The sequence below is a fragment of the Hippocampus comes genome, unplaced genomic scaffold, assembly GCF_001891065.2.
Source record: "Hippocampus comes isolate QL1 unplaced genomic scaffold, H_comes_QL1_v1.1 scaffold40, whole genome shotgun sequence".
Taxonomy (NCBI): domain Eukaryota; kingdom Metazoa; phylum Chordata; class Actinopteri; order Syngnathiformes; family Syngnathidae; genus Hippocampus; species Hippocampus comes.
The window spans coordinates 1,247,788-1,265,848 of NW_017842058.1; the positions used below are offsets into that span (position 1 = coordinate 1,247,788).

An 18,061-nucleotide genomic window follows, 5' to 3' on the forward strand; every position below is an offset into this window, starting at 1 on the left:
CATTATCAGAGGCGTGCTGGGAACAATGGGAATATGCATCACTTGCAGAAAAATAATTGTTGACGAGGGTGAGGGATTGCCGTGATGCCCAGGAGCAGCCCGGAAATTCACCAGCCGTTCAGGAAAATTTACATTTCCCCCCCCCCAAAGTCTGGATGGCCACAGTCTTTTCGGATTTGTCATTTTGTCACCTTTTTGATAGACATGGCTACAAAAGTGCATGTTGCTAAGTAAATCTGGCTTCGGGGACAGAATTTTTATTAGAGTTTTGTATGTTCTGGTGAGGTTTGCATCAATAGTTCTGGTTCCTCCCAAGAAATACACCAGCCGTTCAGGAAAATTGACATTTTTTTCCCCCCCAAAGTCTGGATGGCCACAGTCTTTTCGGATTTGTCATTTTGTCACCTTTTTGATTGACATGGCTACAAAAGTGCGTGTTGCTAAGTAAATCTGGCTTCGGGGGCAAAATTTTTATTCGAGTTTTGTATGTTATGGTGAGGTTTGCATCAATAGTTCTGGTTCCTCCCAGTCTAGCCTTGACCACCAATCTGCTACGTATGTTTCAAATTTATCGGCAATCGGAAAAAATCTCGAGGATGATTTTCTTTTTTGAGGGACTGTGGGAATTGCCAAAATGACCTCATATTGGCTGCTTCAAACCAAAATGGCCGACTTCCGGGGACGGGTTTTTCAGAATTTTTTTTCTACATCTACTGATAATAGATACATCTACCAAAGTTCATGTCGCTAAGTGAATTTGGTTTGGGGGCGTAATTTTGGAATGAAGTTAGATGTTTGATGTTTCATGGCAAGTCATCAAACTTCAAACTGACAATTTTTAGGTGGAAATGGCCATGTTCGGACATGGCTCTTGGAGAATTTTTATGCATCTACTCACGATAGACTTGCATAGCCAATGTCATGTCACTTGTGAAACTGGCTCCAGGGACTGGATTTAAAAAAGGAAAAAAAAAGAAAAAAAAAATCCAGTGGTTGCTACGGAGCCAATTTTGGGCGTTATTCCGACTAATAAATGCAATTTTAACATTATTCATGACCTGGAGCTTTAGTGCAAATGCCTGCACTATGTATTTCGTGGCGTTAAAAAATACAGAGTGCCTGATCGAGCGCTGTCTCTGTGGTAAAGGTCATGACCAAAATGTGAATTGTGCATGAAGATAAATGACATGAATCCAATTCCCCAGGTGATGGTGGGGGTGGGGGTTTTCTACTTACCGATATTCCACATAATCTACAGCACTGTAGTTATATTTCAGATGTATATCAAGCCATGTGCTGACTGTTGTTTGGCCCGAGCTCGCCTCTGGTCGAGATAAATGCTCCAAAACGTTCTGCTTGACCTTGATGTGAATCTGTGGGTATATGTACTGTACAATATATGCTCTTTTCTTTTCATTAGCAGACTTCTCACTCCAAACAGTATATCAGAATCAAGTGTCATCATATTTTATTTCTTTATTTTTTTATATTCCCTGTCAATCCTGGTGGTACAGATCCACTCTTAACTCCATCCCAAAACAATGTGTGTGGTTTTCTTGGTCTTTTTTTTTTTTTAGGAATACCACAACAGAATACATTTACTAATAGATATATTAAATAACAAATATCCATCCATACATCCATACATTCATTTTCTAATCCGCTTATTCTCACGAGGATCGCAGGCATGCTAGAGCCTATCCCAGCCGACTTTGGGCAGTAGGCAGAGTACATCCTGAACTGGTTGCCAGCCAATCATAAGGCAGACATCGGCAAACAACCTTTCACACGATAATCACACCTAGGGACAATATCAAGTGTTCCATTAGCTTGCTATGCATGTTTTTGAAATGTGGGAGGAAACCAGAGTAGCCAGAGAAAACCCACGCAGGCACAGGGAGAACATGCAAACTCCACAAAGGGAGGCCAGAGCCAAGAATCGAAACCTGCACCTCTGCACTGTGAGGCGGACGTACTCACCAGTCGTCCACTGTGCTGCCTAAACAATACATATATATTTCATTTTTTACCAAAACTACCCTATAGAGGAGCAGAAATACATACAAAACTTCAAAAAAAATTGGCCAGTGCATTTCTGGGATTTAGCATAGCGAAGGGGTAACTGTCCCAACCACACACACAAATATCTGCATATAAATGGGAATGAAACGGAGAATCTCCTGCCCATGACATGGCAGCTCGACTTGAGGAAGAACCCAAGCTACGACCGGAGTACGTGGAAATGTTGTATAATAAACAAATGCTAAGCAGAGCAAGGGTGGTTGGAAGCAGATTAGCTTTAGCAGCCTTAGCTTCTGATGAACTGAACAATGTTTGGCTTGTCTCAAACTGCGAGCTACGCTCTCGGAGACACGGCAGTCAAAGGTGTTTGGGTGGACAGTTGCTCATTTGCATGACAAAGGACCCCCCATCAAAAGAAGTTTTGAACGTAATCAGGTGAAGCTGTCCAAATCACAAACCAAAGTCAACCGTCTAGCCCGGTGTTTCCCAACACTGAGCCAAGACACACATTTCACATTAGAAAAAAACAATGTCAGAAAAAGTATATACAGTGTGCTCAAATAATCATGAGCTTGTTTAAATTTACTCACAAGTTTACTTAGTCAATGACAAATCTGCTTTTACACACAGCACATGATTCTGTTGTATAAATGGCAACAGGTAGTGACACTGGCTCACTGGCCGTGCCACATTGTGGTTGGGAATCACTGGTCTATCCGGTGTCTTGACTCCATTGCTTTGTACTCACCGAGGGCATCTGTCCGGAGACCAGCTGGCCGTCTTGCGCCAGCATGTTGGACATCATGAGAGTGGGCAGCTCCGGGTAGGAATAAGGGTTGATGAGTCCGTTGTGGGACAGCGAGTGGCAGAGGTAGCCCGTGGAGTCATGTTCCATCAGGTGTAGGAGTGGAGGCTCCGGGTGGTTGGGCGGAGTGATGGGAGGAATCTCGTAGTCCTCGTCCCCAGCTCCGTTGCCACTGGCCGGTCCCCCGCCGCCGCTACCGCCACCATTGCCTCCGCCGCTGCCTCCCGCTCCTCCACCGTTGCTGCCACTACCGCCACCAGTCTGAGCCGTGTAGTTCTGAGAAAGACAGAAACATGTTTGAATAGTAGAAATGTTGGTCTGTTCGAGACATCAACTTCAGAGCTGGAGCTGATGCCAGCGGACTTTGGGTGAGAGAAGTGGTTTTTACGTGGACTGTTCGCCAGAGTCTTTGTAAAACTGGTCATTAGTCAATCTTAGGGAACATACAGAAACCAAATTTTCACACTCATATTCACACATATGGGCAATTTATAGTCTTCAATGAACTAGACATGAAATATTTTTGAACACAGGAAAAAGACGGAGTATCAGGGACCCGGCGGTGAGCTTCAAACATTGATTCCTAACCCAAACTGTGAGGTAAACTTGCGAACCACCAGCCTTAAATGGAAATGCTATTTTTTTTTTATAGATCCCTGTTTTTAAATGTTTCCAGTATTCACACCAATGTGAAAAATATGACCAAAACAAACCTTGTTTCATCTGTTTTCAATTAAGAAAAGTCAAGGTCAAGCTACGACATCTATGTGTACTATCCAAAATGGACTGCAGACTCCAGAAAAGCAGACCGAAAGTAATGGACTATATCATAAAAATACCAACATGCTCGCTCAAAAATGTTTTTTATTTCTTGGGTTCATAAACACTCAATATGACTTATCGGGGTTGTAACAAAAAACAATTTTGAATTGGAAAATCCTTTTTTGATTCAAAAGATGCAAGTGCATCGACTCGAACCAAATCGATACATATCAAATCTTCTTTTATTGGAGAGATACATCTTTGAAGTGAATTCCCCTTTTACACTACTGGCAAGTCCATTCAAACGTTTGTAAAATGACAACAAAAAAGTCATGGCATCATACCTTCTCGAACTGACCCAAACCATATTGAATCCAATTGTAATCCCACTGAGTTGAACTGAATCAAACTGTTGCACTTTCAAATTGAACCGTCGTTGACTCGATTCGCACCTCATACGCCGAAAATCCGCATCGAATCGTCTTTTTGTGGAGAGACGCACACCATGATGACTTAGGAAGCTAGGCTAATAGGCTAACGATATTTGAGGGCATTTGTATCATCTCAAGACAGCACACCACACACTTAATAGCATTGCCACCAACGCTTTTATGAGCAGATCAGGGCGAAAACGAATTCGCACCAATTATGCGTACCCCGCTTTAACGCTTTGACTTTAACAACGCAACACACTACACACATATGTAATGTCCCTCATCTGTGTTGACCATCCCAACCATGATTTACTGTTAAATATCAAACAGCTCTAACATTTACGGATGTCTGCTGTGATGGTTTTACGACTACACACCCCACACTACAAGATAATTGCTCAGGATAATCTTTTAAAGACACCTGCTAATTGGGTGTTTGCTGACTCAGAAGTGTGGAATATGCTCAAATTTGATCAGATTATCAGCATATATTCAATTCGTTCTTTCAGTTATTCATCAGTCTTGCGTAAACCCATCCGACTTTCCCCTGATGTAGCTTAAAGACTGCTCAGTTCTCAACCTATCGTCACGCTTTCAATTCAAATTTGGTTTCATGTCATTTGTTGCGTAAATAAATAAATAAATAAATAAACACAGCGTGTCCAATCAGCTCCACAAAGAAACCCGGAGAGAAAAACATAGCCAAGGGAGTCAACAGGGAGCAAAAAAGCAATCTTGAGCTGAAACGACTCCCATTGTAATGACTGTGTCAAATTAATCATCACAAATAATATTCCGGTGTCAGCCATTCAAGGGTTTTTTAATAGAATTTTTATGATTCACGTCATGCGGCATACATCAAAAAGTCAGTCCTGCAACATTTCTCAAATCAATTCAATATCATCTTTGTGTAGGCTGTCATGCTCGACGGCAGAGTGGTCATTTATCTCGGCGGCAGATACTTTTAGGAGAAGATGGGTGAGGGGGAGAAAGAGAGACAGAGAGAGAGAGAAAGACGTGTTGTCATTTTTCTTCCTCAAGGTGAGGGTATTGTTCACCGGGTTCAACTGCTCCACTGTCTCATACCGTGAAATACAATCGAAAATAAAAATCTGATATAGATTATTAATACCATAAATAATCCCCTTTACAATTATTCTGAAAATCTGTAAACAGACATAAACAAATGAAGAACTAAAAGAACAATTAAAAATGTGTAATAAAAATAAATTAAAGAAAAATATCTTTCAGGACTTTGCATATGATCTAAAATGAACTTAATTTAGATAAATTATACAATTCTAAACAGGAATCCAGTAAATGTACATAGTCATTAAATTAAAAGAAAATAGTCAAAACAAATTGAAAAATAAATTGTGAAAAAAATGAAACAAGCTAAAAAAAATACTAAACACAATGAACCTAATGTAAATAAAGAATGTAATCAAAATAAATAAAAATACCTCAAAGAAAATAGACATAACTAAAAATAATGTGCAATCCATTAAATTAATAAATAAATAGAAATACTGTATAGCAACGATATATTAATGATATATTAATCGCAATATTGCATAGTCAATCAAGATAAACTACCGGTCTCTAAATACATGAAATAAAAATAATAAATGATGAAAAATAATCAAAGTGCATGACCAAAAATGTCTTACATTTTGAATAAAATAGCACTAAAACACAGTTTTAATAACATTACGTAAGAATATGCTAAAAAGACGTATAAAAATAAATAAAACGTGTTGTTTCATTGGCCAATCCAATGAAAAAGCAAAATCACAGCTAATAGAACAGCCACATTGTTTTCCACACACAAGAGAGCGAGAGCAGGTTGTAGCTTTTCGCAGAATTGAAATCCATTTGAAAACCTTTTGAACCAGGCTTTTAATTTGACATTTTTATCCTCTTCCCTTAAACTTAATGAGAAAGAAACACAGCGATCACCTCCAGTCTCGAGAAAGCTTGACATGAGTTCTCAGCCGCTGGCCTTTGAAGACTTATGTTTTTTATTTATTTATTGTTATTTTTGTGTGTGTGTGTGTGTGTGTGTGTGTGTGTGTGTGTGTGTGTGTGTGTGTACAAACCTTTGGGATTTGCTTGTGTTATTGTTTGGTCTAATGGATGAGAAAAGCAACATTTCCTGAGATTCAATGTCCCTCATAATTGTTGGAAGGAAATGGGATCGTCCACTGTAAACATCCAAGCTATTGTGTGTGTCCCTTGCCATTGTGCTCCAATGGGTGACATCTTTGAATGATCATGGAGCATGTTCATCAACATTTTGTTTGCCGTCTATCTAAGTGTGTGTCCACGAAACCAGCGACATTTTCATCTATATGATAAAATGTAAATATGTCAAGGACATCCCCAGTTGGATTGTGGCTGGATGAATCATTCATACATCTTCATTGTGAATGCATGTTTTTCTTCTTTCTCTTTCTGCATTCAATATTGCACTCTGGCAAAGGCATATACTCTACTGTACTTCACTGTATACAGTAGGAGCTTTCTGAAAACTATACTCCAAACAAAGGAAAGGCATTTGGATGTATCTTGACTTTACTCTGCAAATACAGTGGTACCTCTACCACAAAATTAATTGGTTCTGAAAGAAATTTCCTAACTAGAAAATTTAGTAAGTAGAGACCCGTTTTGCATGTAAATGACCTAATCCGTTCCAAGTGCCCCCAAAATTCAGGCATAAATGTTTTCAAAAGCATAGAAATGCATCAAAAAATGTAACAACTGCATGTTACAATTAGATTATTGCACAAAAATGACAGTTGTGCAGAATGTAAAAAAAACAAGAATAGAGTAAAGATCATAAAGGTCATTTATCTTTTAGGGATGTTTGCTTTTATCGGCTTTTCACAATCCTTCGAAAATGTCCAAGGCAAACACCAGCATAGTGAGCGATCGCCCGACTGGTGAACACTGTTTCTGGGTGATTCGCATTTTCGTAAAACTATTAGAATGCCTCATGGCCCGAGGGGCGAATGATGAGGACACTGCGTGGACACATATCTCTCTATTTATCTATCTACATACATAGACACATACGGTAGAGCCTTTACTCTTTGGATTCTGGCCATGTTTGTCAAATGGGTTGACCTGGGTCACTGCTGTGTGTTTCAAGGTATGTTATCCATAAAACATGAACTTGAGAAAAATTCCCCTAACACAAAAAGCCAAATTTAAAAAGATGCATTAAAATAGTCGCAATTACATGTTTTCAATGATAAGATCAGTCAATCAATTGCAGATTGAGTGTGCTTCAACAGTGTTTGAAGCGTCATCATTCCTCACATAGAAAATGAGGATTAATAAACAATTGGGATTGGACTGTTTGCAAATGTACAATATGGGTTATTATTTAACTGTGGACTGGATCCACAGTGCGAGCTGCAGTGGCCGCTTGTAACATTTTAATTAAGTGCGGCGTCTCTGGACCGTAACAGTTGCATTGCTGTGCACCTTCCGTCGGAGAGAAACAGATGAAGAGACAGTTGGCGTGGGACCGAGCGAGGAAATATCATTGATTGGGGAGCGCTCCAGCTTGTCTTTTTATTTTGGCACACGTTTAATCCTCCCTCTGTAGCCTTGCCTGCGCAGTCAAGGCCTTCTGGAGATGATATTGAGTGTGGCTAATGGCTCATTAGCTGCACTTTTTTTTTTTTCTTATTAGATTATTGTTAGGATGCTTGCACGTACCGGCATCCAGGACCAAATGCGATTACGCCGTATAATAATTCCATCATGTTATATTTACAGTGATAATGCATCAAGATTGAGGTGAAAATAGATTTACATGTTGAAACAAGAAAAAAATCTTTAAGATTAATCTGTCAAGTGCTGTACATACGGCTGGATATTAAGCTAGACAGATAGGTGGACAAATAGACAAACAAACAGACAGACAGACAGAGAGCGCTGATTGGCCGGCCGGGTACATTAGATAGATAGATAGATAGATAGATAGATAGATAGATAGATAGATAGATAGATAGATCGAGCGCGAGAGGTCGATAGTGATATAGCGTTAGAAAGACAGAGAAATCGAGCAAGATAGAGAGAACTAGAAGAGACATAGGTAGATAAATAAAGAAGAGACCAAGACAGAGCTACTGTAGATAGAACATGTGAGGGAGGAAAGGATAGAGGGAGGGCTGTAGAGATAGAGGAATGGAGAGATCGCATTAGACAGCGATAGAGCTGCAAAGAAAGAGAGGAAGAAGGACAGGCAATGAGCTAGAGCGACAGAGGTAGAGAGGTCGAGACAGAGAAAGAGAAACTAAAAGAGATAGCAAGAAAAATAGACAGAGCAGCGAGATTTACAGATACATACCAAAAGAGAGTTGGGGATGGAGACAAAGAGAAACGGGGCAACAGAGAAAGCTAGAGGGATAGAGACAGAGAGAGAGAGAGAGAGAGAGAGAAAGAGAGAGACGGAGAGACAGACAGACAGAGAGAGAGGGAGCGAGAGAGAGAGAGAGAGAGAGAGAGAGAGAGAGAAAGAGAGAGGAAGAAAGCTAAAGAGCAATAGAGCGTTGAGAGAGATCCAGAAGAGCACTAGAGTGATAGTAAGATCAAGTGATACTGTAGAGAGAAAAGAGAGATGTACAGTAGATAGAGATAGCCTCTGTGTTTGAGAGAGAGAGAGAGAGAGAGAGAGAGAGAGAGAGAGAAAGAAAGAGAGAGAAATCCTGTATATCGAGGGACAGAGAGCTAGACGGAGCTTGACAGACAGACAGACATATAGATAGATGCGATGTCACAGAACATTTTTGGAGTTTAAAACAAATGAAAAATGGACTATCAAATGGAGAGTAACTGAAAAAAAAAGTCTGAACTCTCTGGAAAATGACAAAATACAACATTGTGGAGCAACCACACGTCAGTCAACTGCAGTATTCGATGAAGAAAAAAAAGACCTTCGCATACCGGGACATCATCATTGATAATGTGACAGGAAGTCGTTCAAGTCACACGTACTTGTGGCATTGCTCGGTGGGAACTGCTGTTATCGTAACCAAAGACTTGAAATGGAATAACCTCACACTTGTTTGCTTGCCAATTGGCAATCGTTTGGTTCATGTTAAAATAATGGAGTCAGTGGTTTGTCGGATTTCATTGTTAAGGATTTGCCATCGTAAATATTGAACATTTACGATTATCAGTCCAGACTTCCCAACCAGATGAGGTCTTCCTGCACCCTAACACAGGCTAATCAAATTTGATAATTAGGTCTTTGCTGACTTTGATGGGAACAGTGAATATGGATCTGTCACTACTTGCAGGTTGTTGTGGTTTTGGCAAAAGGTTTGACCCAAAAATCAAAACAAAATATATTTCTTTTCTAAAGACACAATAAAACAAAAAGGTAAGCAAGGCATATGGAATCATCCATCCATATTCTAATCCGCTTATCCTCAGGAGGGTCGTGGGCGTGCTGGAGTATATCCCAGCTATCTTGGGGGACGGGGTGTACACCCCGAACTGGTTAACAGCCAATCGCAGGGCACACATAGATGAACAACCATAAACACTCACAATCATACCAAGGGGCAATTTCGAGTGTTCCATCAACCTGCCATACGTGTTTTTTGGAATATGGGAGGCAACTGCAGTACCTGGAGAAAACCCACGCAGGCAAGGGGAGAGCAGGCAAACTACACACAGGAAAGCCAGAGCCGGAATTGAACCCTGCACCTCTGCACGGTGAGGCCAACGTGCTAACTAGTCAACCACCGTGCCGCCTAATATTGAATCAAAAATGATAAATTAATAGGAGTCCCAAAAACTCCATGCAAAGTGGCAAAAATAGAAAAAACAGCAATGGACTGACAAACAGGAAGAGCAAAAGTAGCAATGACCTGACAAACACTGAAAGTACAAGCAAACTGATGAGCCAACAAGGAACACCTGGGCAAGACAAACATTTGGAGGGAGCTGATTGGTTAACATGTGGGCGCAGGCTGACGAGATCAAGGAAGAGAAAAGCACACAAGGAAACGAGACATAACATGAAACAAAACTCAATATAATCCAAACAACAAAACAAAATCATGACAGGATAAAACTTGGCCCAATTATGGCCATGTGTGTTCACAGTTTAATGTTCTGTTCCAGCCGATTCCATTGACCGAGATGACGACACAAGCTCTATCTTCAGGTTTGGGTTCCATGCACACAACAGGTTTTGCTCTTCACCTTACAATTAACAAAATAAAGTACCCTTCATTACTTCTCTCGGTAAAGGGGCAGATCTGCCTTCACACTCGTGTGCACTTTTCTGCCTATTGAAAGGCTTCGCCACACTGCTGAATTACACTTCAAATCCCACTCACGCTTCCATTAGCTCTGATGCTACGCTACCAGCTTCCAAAGAGGCAACCAGACAAAGTCGGGCACTCTTTATCCCATCTATTTTCCCCTTTATTTACAAATGGTCTTGTTTATAGTGTTCCTAGAGTCCCACTTTACATGGAACACCGAGAGGCCCAGTCTACAACACCATCCATCTCTGTATGCTGTCAAGTCGGGCTTAATTAAAGCCAGAGCTGATCTTCTGCCACGCGATCATGTCAGAGGGACTACAAAGGCAGTCCTGGCAGCAGTACAGCAAAGGGTGACGAGCGCCAGGCGTCCGCTTACAGCTACTCTATACCTTCCTGGCTTTTCTGCTTCCCTTCTGGTGCCTGATCTCCACTCTAATCGTGCTTTCTCTCCAACGCTGACCACAGGGCCTTGTGAAGACATGTTGCGGCCGCGTGGCTTGAGTGGTTTCATAAGAGGGAGCATGTGAAGGCAATAATGATGCAATAATTAAAGGGAACAATCCAAGTATCCAGATGCCCACACGATGCCCCTTTTGCTTACTCTGAAGAACGAGAGGTAGCTAGGCAATATTAAATCAAGGCTTGTGATTTTACGATGCAATGTCTTTATTTCAGGAGCAACTTTCTAATTTTGTGGAGCCTTGTTTTTTTTTTTTTTTTTTTTTTTTGTGGGGGTAGGTTAATCCCAGCGGCCTGAAGCAAAGGTTTTATTAAACACTAAGAATATGACAATATAACAAATGAACAACAGGTTTTCTTTTTTTCTTTTGAGTTTTATGTCATAAATTCCCATTGTTTATCACAGTATACGTGTTTAGCCACATTAGCTGGTTGTGGCGTGAGCAGCACCGAACTTGCCTCGACCGCCGACATCTCTTGGGGAGGGGACGTAAGCGTGTTGCAGCAACTTTCACATTTCGGGACAGTCCTCATGTTTAGAAACATTTCAAAATCTGTGATGTTCAATTTTGCTATTTATTGCGTTTTAATGAGGTTCACAATGCAAATTTTGAACACACAAACTCCACTTATATATCACACTCATTCACTCCCAAAGATGTTTGTAAACGTCTTTTCAGACTTGGTCCACAATTGTCTGGTACTGAATGAGTTAAATGTATCCTTTGCCTTATAAAATCCTCATAGTCAAGTGACAACTGCTTTCTTGTGTCCCACATCTCCCACATTCTCAGATATTAAAGGATGAACATTTAGGATTGTGGAACCGATCAGTTTATAAACAGATCGAGTAGGAAAAATCCCTCTAAGCACACCTCACACCATACGATAATCACTCAGGATAATCTCTTAGCGACGTGATAATCTAATTTTTGCTGACTTTGATCAGAAGGAAGCGAATATACTCAAATTCGGCCTCATTTCTTTTACGTGTGTGTCTTCTTAATTGGAGAATATTTGGTTAATCACAAAGGCGGTGGCTCAGCCGAACTCGGTGTTGACCACACCAGAGAAGATTGGCAATGGTGAATATTGAACGGGTTTAACATTTCAGATTAGCAGTCATGTCGGTGAAGGGAAATCACTCTCAACACCCCACATCACAGGATAATCACTCAAGATAATCTTTTAGAGACACTTGGCAATCGGGCCTTTGCTAACTTGCGATTTAAGTCTCCAGATATCTGATTGCTGGATCTGTATTGGACGCTTACGATCCCTGTGACCAAAAAAAAAAAAAAAAAAGCCCCTCTGATTTCATAAATCCTCCACCACCAATGCTTTCTGTCTCTTATGTCTTCTTTCCATCTTCTGGGCGATATATCCTGTTCTCACCACTCGATTCACTTGTCAGACAGGTCCTTGGGGTCACCGCCATCTGATGGAGCGTCAGGGCCGATTTGCGTCAGCTGCGTTTGCGCCATGTCATATTTCATTATGCGTCTGGCGAGTCAGGAGGGGTCGGCGTGATTTGATTGGATGACAGAAATGATATAATTTGTGTTTAACCTCAGGCGGTACGAGGGTCTGAGTGGCGTACTAATGCATGTTGCGAAAAGATGAGGGCGGGCCATCCCTCGCTTTGCCGGCAACTAATTTTAAGTGGCACGCGGCCGAGCTGAAGCCAAACCGGGGCGAGTGCCCAACATGTGCCGAGGTTACGAGAGAGGCCTTATCAAATAATATACACAAACTCCCATGTACTTCGACTGCTTTAGCATCCCGTCATCTTCGCTTCCTCTCTCTTTGATTCGTGAGTAGCAGGAACACAGACATTGATAATATCCATCCATTCATTCTACATTACAGTACACCCACTCTATACCCAGGTATCAGGACCATGCCGTAGTGCTAACAATATGGGCCAAACTTATCCCCAACGTGCGTTCAGAGTTGTGAGGAGCTGGAGCCTATGCCAGCTAAGGTTGGGTAAAAGGCAAACTACTGGACTGGTCGCAAGTCAATCACAGGACACATGTAAAGACAGATACCCATTCACACGGTCACTAGGTGGGAACCACCGAACACAAGTCAGATGAGAGAATTGGTAGGTCAGTGACCTACATTCAGAATAAATTCATAATAGGTCAAAATGAATCATGGCAGAAGGCAACACTGTCCTTATGAAGACACGGGTTCGATTCCCCTGTCTGGACTAGAGATACAGAGATATCATCTGCACCACATTCGCTGCTGAGATCGTACTCAGTCTTATAAAACCCACTGCTCCCAAGTGTCAACAATGCTATAAGATAAGATAAGATAAGATATCCTTTATTCGTCCCACACTGGGGAAATTTACAATGTTAGGGTACATAAGTAACAGTTTACAATCGCTAGCCCAGGTGACTCCTGAGAATACTGGGGCGGTGGAGAGGGGGCGGGGGGCACTCTTATTATACTGCAGCCCACAGTCGAATCGCTCAGAATAATTTCAGGACAGAGCCAATGATCAGGTCTTTACTTACTTTGATCAGATAGAGAGGAAAATGCTCTAACTTGGGCTTCACAATATACAACAGAATTTACCATTGGAAATGGTAAATTTAACTAACATTTGTCAGTCCAGACTGTCTTCCAAGCGGGGGTGGAGCAGGCAAAAAAAACTCTTGACACACCCCACACCGATCTGTACCTCGCATAAGTGGCGTTGTTTTGTTTCATGCCACAATGACGGGCTCTGTCAGCCCTCAGTTCTCACCACACACAAGAATTTTTCATCATAAATATTGACCAGAGTTGCTATTTGAGGTGGTTGTTCCCGACTGTTTTCCAAGCAGATCAGAAATGGAAAATTTCTCTTTACATAACTCATAGCACAAAGCAAGAAACATTTGATCATCGGGCCTTTGCTGACTTTAACCGGAAAAATGCTCAAAGTCGGACCAATTATCAGTGTTCCCCGCGTTATACCTTTCGGCCCAACCGTTTTCGGACCACTACCTGGAGGAAAAAATCCCTCCTGACACACAACACACCACAGGATAATCATGTCGGATAATCTTTTAGAGATTCATTATAATTAAGGCCTTTGGCTGTTTTTCTGACAGATAAGGGATGAAAAATCCTTTATTAACATAACCAGTATGACAGGATAATAGCTCACGATAAGACCTTTGATGAATTTGATCGGAAAGGGTGAAAAATCTGAAATTTGGCCCGATGATGGGAACATGTTCCCATTTTTAATGTGAACTGTGATGAAAACAAACCACGAGCCGGCTCTGTCGTGCAGAGTGACGGTTATGTTGAGGCTGCTGTGTGTATTTAGCGGGCAGGCACAGGAAGGAAGTGGATGTTTCAAATGAGGAGCATAATCACAGTCGCTGCCTGACATGGCGCATTTAGGATTACATTGGCAGACATACAATTGTATTCCCCCTTTCCCTTTTATTCCTCTTCCATTTCTTTAACTTATTGGCGACTATCTGCTTCACACAGCAGGCGCTTAAACATACAATCCAAATAAAATAATCAAAATCACCGCGACTCACTTTTAAAGCGAATTCAGTGATGTGCTTTACTTCCTCCCACCTCCTAACTGGCTATTAGCATGCGCACAATGGCGCTACTGTGTGTGCACGACAAAACATATTATTGTTGCAAGAAAAGGTAAATGGAGAATACAAGAAAAAAAAAAAGAACCAAAAAAAAAAAAAAAAAAGCCTGCTGCGTGTAGACTGAGTGACTGGAACAATGTGGAGAATAACAAAGGGAGCGCTGATGGTGCAGTCACGCAGACAAACCGGCATTATTCGTGAGAATTGTTAGGATCCTGTCACCCACAAATAACTGTGCTTTAAACAAACGGAGGGGTGTTAAATTCGCGGCCCGTTCCTGTGAACGTAATAGCCTTTGAAAGGCTTCTGTGCACATGCACATTTCATACAAATGCCTGAAAAAATTTCCCCCTCTTCTCGAATATGTTTAACTTGCAGTGTTTGGCTGGCTTGTTGGTGTCACTAATTGCCCCCCACCCCCTCACCCTTCCGTGGCAGAGAGTCCATGAAGCTGTGTATCAGAGTCTGGCAGAGCCGGTGCCAGCAGGATGCTAACATCTGTGCCCTTGTGTTCTTGGTTGTCATTGTTGGCCGCGAGGCTGGCGGAGAGCGGAGGGGACGGCTCGCCGGTGGTGTCAATGAACTCCCCTGTTTGCGTGTTTTGGCAGGCATGCACACGAATGATCCCCGTCACTGAAGATGTAAAGATGCGCTTCTCGCTACAGTGAACCCTGGTCGTATGTCCGGCAACTTTTTCGCTGGCTGATTTTTATTTATAAATCTATTCTTGGACATCCGCCTAAATATTTGTGTTCACAAGTGCAGAATTATCAGCTGATATGGTCTGCGTTCTCACGACATCATACAAATGCAGGAGAGACAGAAGTGAACTGGGCAAAAAGGATTTAAAATTTTAGCCCAGTGTACCTGAGCGGTGTGCATAAGAACTTGCAATAAACATATCTTAAAAATATATATAAAATACAGTGAAATAACTACAACTGCATCTTGTGATGTTCGATCATATTTTAACAAAGTTGAGTGTGTTTTGGTGTAACGGGTTTGATTTTGCGCTGCTGTCTTGGTCAGGTCACACTTGGAAAAAGAGGTTTTAAATCTAAATGAGTCTTTTACCCGGTTAAGTATAAGCAATATTGATATTGATATTGACCGTTTCCGAATGAAATGCAGTACGTGCAACTTCAAAAGCTCAAAAATTCTCATCGTGATCAAATCATTACCTGTAATTTGATAAGTAATTGAGAAAACAAAGCCAATAGCACAAATGATCATTTTCGCCAACAAACTTTACAATTGCCGTAGTTTAAATTTGTGAAGTGTCAGGCCAACAGAAGATATTACAGGTAGCTATATCAGTTCCAAGGGAGTCAGAACAGCAGCCATAATTTACGTTTCAATAATCGATTAAAAAAAAAGAAATCCTTCCTTTGTGGTGACAATTCAGACATGGCTGCCATCAGTGGGAGACTGGCTAAGTAATTGACTTTTCTCTTGATTGAAGGGCAGCCCAGTGGCCCAGTGGTTAGCGCATCAACCTCACAGTACAGAGGTACCGGGTTCGATTCCGCCTCCGGTCTTTCTGTGTGGATTTTGCATGTTCCCACCGGACCTCGTGGGTTTTCTCCGGGTACTCCGGTTTCCTCCCACGTTCCAAAAACATGCATGGCAGGCTGATTGAACACTCTAAATTGTCCCGAGGTGTGAGTGTGAGAGTGGATGGTTGTTCGTCTATGTGTGCCCTGCGATTGGCTGGCAATCGGTTCAGGGTGTCCCCTGCCTACTGCCCAAAGACAACTGGGATAGGCTCCAGCACGCCCATGACCCTTATGAGGATATACGGATTAGAAAACTATTAACGTTGGGAGTTTATTTTGGGAGGAGTGTCAATTACAATACACCAACCAACCAATACCCAATACACCAACAATATCAGGGGTTACTGAAAAATTGTGTCACACTCATCTTACAAAACAAGAGCTTAAGAACATTTTTTTCCCAGCAAACACTTGTTCAATCCTACAAAACAAATCAAATCAAATATATGTGAATTTGCAAACCAGCGAGGTACATGACATTTCCAGTTCAACACGGCTTCATATTCTTCAGTCTTTAGGTTTTCCTTTCCTTACTTGTAAAATCAATTTCATGTGTTTTCACCTTCAGAATTTCCCAGCGATTTCTGATTTAGAAGATAAGGCACAATTATTAGCTGCTTTTTTTGCCCTCGCGATGTTGGTTCAGGTCTCCCTTCCCCCGCGTGTGTCTCATCTTCCCACCATATGTTTCTGATGAGCCATTGTCGAACATGATCCCTGAACTCTTTTATGTCCAACCTTTAACAAATCTATCACATTTGTGCCTCCATGTTCTGAATTAAAGTCCCATTCCAACCTTTCCAGTCGGGATGAGTAATACTCTTGTTGGCAGCCGCCCAGAATCCCCCCCAAAAAACTAAAACCTGTGGACGTCTGGATACGTCTATGTGCTGCGATTGGTCCAGCTTCAGCCGTGTGTGACTGACAGGAAGTGAAGTGATTGGGGCAGGGGGTGAGGGTGGGGAGGGGGGTGCTGGTATCTTTGGATCGGTGCGCTGATTAAAGCGTTTGCGTTTTGTAAACTCCCGCCATTCGGCGCCCTGCGCCAGCGTCCGGGCCCTGCTGTTCTGAATTACAGCTCTGCCACACTAGGTTGATTTACAGCTTCCTCCTGCTGTTTAGATTGGAAGGGCGGGGGATCTGGAGAGGTTGCCCCCATCTCTTTTTCATTGATTCCTCACCCCAATTCCTCCCTTCACCTGACTCACCTCATCTGCACATTGATCTTTTACCTCCCCATCCACTGGTTTTCATTTTTCCTCCTCCCCACAACCAATTGTGTCCCCTTTCTATCCCGCTTTTGCTCAAACGTGCGCCTGACTTGACGCGGTTTCTCCACAGCGTTTCCCACCAACCGCACCTCCCCTCCCCCCTTGCCTTTCCTCTGCACCCCCCCCCAAATACATCTTTTGTGAAAATGAAAACAACCAGCAGCCTGCCAAAATATTTCTATAGCCCGCGTGCTGACAATGCAGGGATAGGGAGACAAAGCAAAAAGATGCGCAGGCATATTTGTGGCGGCAGCAGATGGAAAGCGCTCTCTCTCTCTCTCTCTCTCTCTCTCTCTCTCTCACTCTCATTTTTTGCTTTCTCTCCATGGCCTTGGCGCAGTCATTTACAAGCCAGCTTTCAATGCATCACGTCCATGTAAAAGCTCTCTTAAAAATATATATACACTAGTCCTACATGGCACCATACATGGACGTATATTTGTGTAAGGACCTCTTCTCTAACCCTCCACTCAGCAACCCCGGTGATGAGATGAAACTAATGGCGACCTTAATGTGTCTGTGTAGGGCCTTGCATCCTCTTGGCTAATGTGTGAACAGAGACCGTACTCAAATCGCAAGGCAATGTTCGACATGTTAGATCAGGGGTGTCAAACTCATTTTTGTCGCGGGCCACATTTTAGTGACGGTTTCCCTTGGAGGGCCATTATGAATTTGGGGAAACCATATCAATGTTTAGTCCCCTCCACATATCACAGACACAGCGCACAACAAATTAATGAATAACTAGTTTTAAAATCAGAAGTCAAGAATAATGACTGTTATTGTGGATTACATATGACAATTTGAAATTTTGGTTCAGACTTTAGCAAGCATCATGG

General features: G+C 42.0%; 1 protein-coding gene across 3 annotated transcripts in view; it reads right to left on the reverse strand.

Annotated features, from left to right (window-relative positions):
- tox2 (TOX high mobility group box family member 2) overlaps positions 1-18,061 on the reverse strand; it is a 111,566-nt gene that overhangs the window by 32,916 nt on the left and 60,589 nt on the right. For all 3 annotated transcript variants that reach the window (XM_019861133.1, XM_019861132.1, XM_019861131.1), the window contains exon 4: positions 2,771-3,103. In XM_019861133.1, the coding sequence (XP_019716692.1) occupies positions 2,771-3,103 (333 nt within the window). The remainder of the gene's footprint in view (positions 1-2,770; positions 3,104-18,061) is intronic.